At 49.5% G+C, this 3,250-nt stretch overlaps 1 protein-coding gene across 1 annotated transcript; it reads right to left on the bottom strand.

The window, feature by feature from the left end:
- Window positions 1–430: 430 nt before the first annotated feature.
- LOC142570432 (membrane metallo-endopeptidase-like 1) lies at window positions 431–2,551 on the bottom strand. Its single transcript, XM_075678816.1, has one exon. The coding sequence runs from the start codon at window positions 2,549–2,551 to the stop codon at window positions 431–433; it is 2,121 nt and encodes a 706-aa protein (XP_075534931.1).
- Window positions 2,552–3,250: the final 699 nt, after the last annotated feature.

The following is a 3,250-nucleotide window of genomic DNA, read 5'->3' as shown; positions in this document are numbered from 1 at the left end:
CCCCAGGTGGTCAAAATTTCCGGAGTCCTCCACTACGGCGTGCCTCATAATCAGAAAGTGGTTTTGGCACGTAAAACCCCAAATATTATTATTATTATTATTAAGACCTCTGTTATGCCTGTTCTTAAGGCTTTCTGCTACCATTAGTGTGGTATCGTTTCAGAAGCCGCTACGCTTGATAACTTTGACTGTCAGGATCGAGATACACAAGCACACCGATGTGCACGTTGATTTCTTTCCGAACTAACGAGGTGGGAAAAGCGGGTAATATGGTACATGACGCATAATAAATAACATGGTGTCATTACATACCCCGCTCCTCCCTCCTCAAAAAAGAAAAATCGTGTTTCACTTTCTCACAGGCCACAACCTAGAGACTGTTTGGTCCAAAGAGAAGCAGTCACCAAACCATTTTCTTTGCTCACTCCACTCAGTAGAGGGAGCATTTATGCGTGGGGTTGAGAATCGCGTCCTTGTCAACGTCAGTGTGGTTACACCGGAACGCTTTACCAAACTCTGGCATGTTCATGACGGCACCGTTGCAGCGTTTAAGCGCACTCTCTGGGAGCATCAACTTTCCTTCAAAGTCGACACTGGCGCACATTACGTGGCAGTAAGTGATGAAGAAAAGCTGTTGATCACTCAGCCCGATGCCCCCTATGGTGAGGCGAGTCTTACGGTCAGCCATGGCGTAAAGTAGGGCGTCCAGCGCTACGCGTGCGCCAAGGTAGTCGGCCAGGAAGTCAGCTTCCTCCCCCAAAGGAGCGTTAGGATTGGCTTGCTGGGCGAAACACATGGCCCTCTTTTTGTACTCTTGGTACACGCCACCAGTCCACCAGTGGACGGTCGAGCCAAGAACGTCTTTCTTTACACTCTTTCCGGTGAACAGCAGGGCCAACAACCGACCAGTAGCACTTCCTAAACCACCGTACTTGATCGCGAGTGGGACTTCGGCGGAGTAAAATGGTAAGCGTCGGAGTCCTGCGTAAACGTGAACCATGTTCGTGATCGGGTTGGCATCTCCGCCGGCCAGGGCAACATTGCGCTCTCCCAAGGATCGTTTGATGCCGCGTACGTTGTACTGCGCGTTGTTGGCGCGTATCTTAAGCTGGTTGCCGTAGTAGTCTGTTGGTGAAAGTGCATCCAAATTGGCGTACCTCTCTGAAAGGTTGAAAGTCTTGAGATACGAGCCAATCTCTGGTGCAACAACTTTTGTCCTTTTCAGTTTTTCCAGCGTTCTGGACTTTGACAGCTCGTCCATCCATAGTGAGCTGCGTATTCTACGTGTCATGGAGCTCTTTATAGAGTCAACGAGTTGGCGGACGTCTTTTGAGGAGTCTTTGTTGGTGCTCGCCACTGAGAGTACGTACAGGTTCCAAGATTCCATGAAATGGGTGAAGATAAAAGACACGCAGGGTTCAATTTGGACCGGACTGCGCGCTACAGGATGGTCGAAGCTGAAGTACTTGTCCATAACCTTTCGAAGCTCCTCTTGATGCCCTGCCATTTGTGTGAGTATTGAGAAGCCAAAGAATCTCATCGCACTTTCAGGAGGCAAGTCCTTTATCAGACTTCTAACAGCTTCTCCAACGTAGTACAACTTGGCGTGGAAGCGCGTCGTTGATGTTATGGCTCCCATAGGTTCCAGGGCCTCGCTCCAGTCTTTTTCAGACAAGCCCATATCTCTCGTGACGGCAGCAATTTCTTGGAGCGTGTGCGACTTTTGCACGCCTTGCATGGCTTTGGAGGCACGACAAATGCTGAGATGAATGCCAGCTAGTTCTTGAGCAGCGACATCGTCATAGTAGGAAAACAGTGCAAATACTTCTTTGACATACTCTTCATAGTAACTTTCGAGGCTCTTGTTCGAGTCAGGCGAAAAGGGGCATGCAAAGGGAGTCGCTTGGATGGACAGTCGACGTCGCAATGTGCCTTCGCCGAACCAGGCGTTTTCGAAGACAAACACAACCTTCATTCCCCACTTCATGTCCAGATGGATGAGCTCCCGGAAGATGTCGTATGACTCGGAGTCCGATAAGGTGAACTGCGGCCAGTTACCGAGGTGAAACTTTTCGAAAACTGGCTTGATTTCGGTGGCTAGAGCTCCTGTTACCGACAGAAGGCAGGACCGGTAGGTGATAAGTACCATGTCGAGGACAGTCTGATAAGTGTTGTTGGGCTCACGCTTCTTCATGTCCGCTTGCAAGTCGTCGACGTACTTCTGGCTGCCCAGCCAGGAGACGTTGACGCCCTTGATGTTCGCGGAAGCCCAGGGGCTGCACACGTACGAGTAGAAGTCCCGACACGGCAGGTCGCCGCTCACTGGTCCTAGGTGCATCATCTTTTTGACGTGCTCGCAGTCTGCAGCCTCGCAGCGCCTGCGCTTCTCGGACTTGCGAATGGACATCTGGATATGCTCTCCATAGATAAGGAGGAATATGAGGAGTCCTATTAACACTAAGCCGAAGACTACTATGAGGTAGCTGCTGATGCTGCTGCCACTTTGCATCTCGGTCTTGACGGCTGGTGGTGGGGCGTCACCGCCGGCCATGTTCCCGCTCTGTTCTGCCAGGAAAAACAGCAGCACAAAAGTTATTTTAATAGTGTTTGCTACCGATATAGTAGTAGCGCTAACGTCACAGCACAAAAATAGCGTGATCGGATAGCAGATGGTATAATAAATGAACGACGGAAGGAACTCTATATATAGTGCAGGAATCACGCTTCTCTTCGCGGCATGTGTTGGCCCGTGAGTTGCTAGAAGCATAATTCATTAAAAATAATAATAAGATGGCCCCTGCATTGCGTTTCTCTTCACCAGAGTGAGTTTCGTTTTGTGGATACTGTACTTTGATAGCTTGTCTGCGCATGCCGTCGTTGCTCAGTGGCTATGGTGTTGGGCTACTAAACACGAGATCGCAGGATCGAATCCCGGCCACGGCGGCCGCAGTTCGATGCGGGTGAAATGCGACAACACCTGTGTACTTAGATTTAGGTGCTCGTTAATTATTCAGGAGTCCCCCACTATAGTGTGCCTCATAACCGGATCGTGGTTATGGCAGGTAAAACCTCGTAACATGTATTTAGCTTGTGTGTGCGTCCCGCACTTATATTTTGATTCTTCGCATCTTCACTGAGCTCATATATTGGTCGTTGCCTCCTCAAATAAGTTTAGCTCCAAGTTGGGCGCTCTTTCTGTGTCCTTATTTTTCCTTGTCTTCATTACTCTACACCGCAGTACGTTAGATTA

The sequence above is a fragment of the Dermacentor variabilis genome, chromosome 2, assembly GCF_050947875.1.
Source record: "Dermacentor variabilis isolate Ectoservices chromosome 2, ASM5094787v1, whole genome shotgun sequence".
NCBI classification, from domain to species: domain Eukaryota; kingdom Metazoa; phylum Arthropoda; class Arachnida; order Ixodida; family Ixodidae; genus Dermacentor; species Dermacentor variabilis.
Note: the sequence above shows the minus strand (reverse complement) of the source record. Positions and strands in the feature narration are given on the sequence as shown.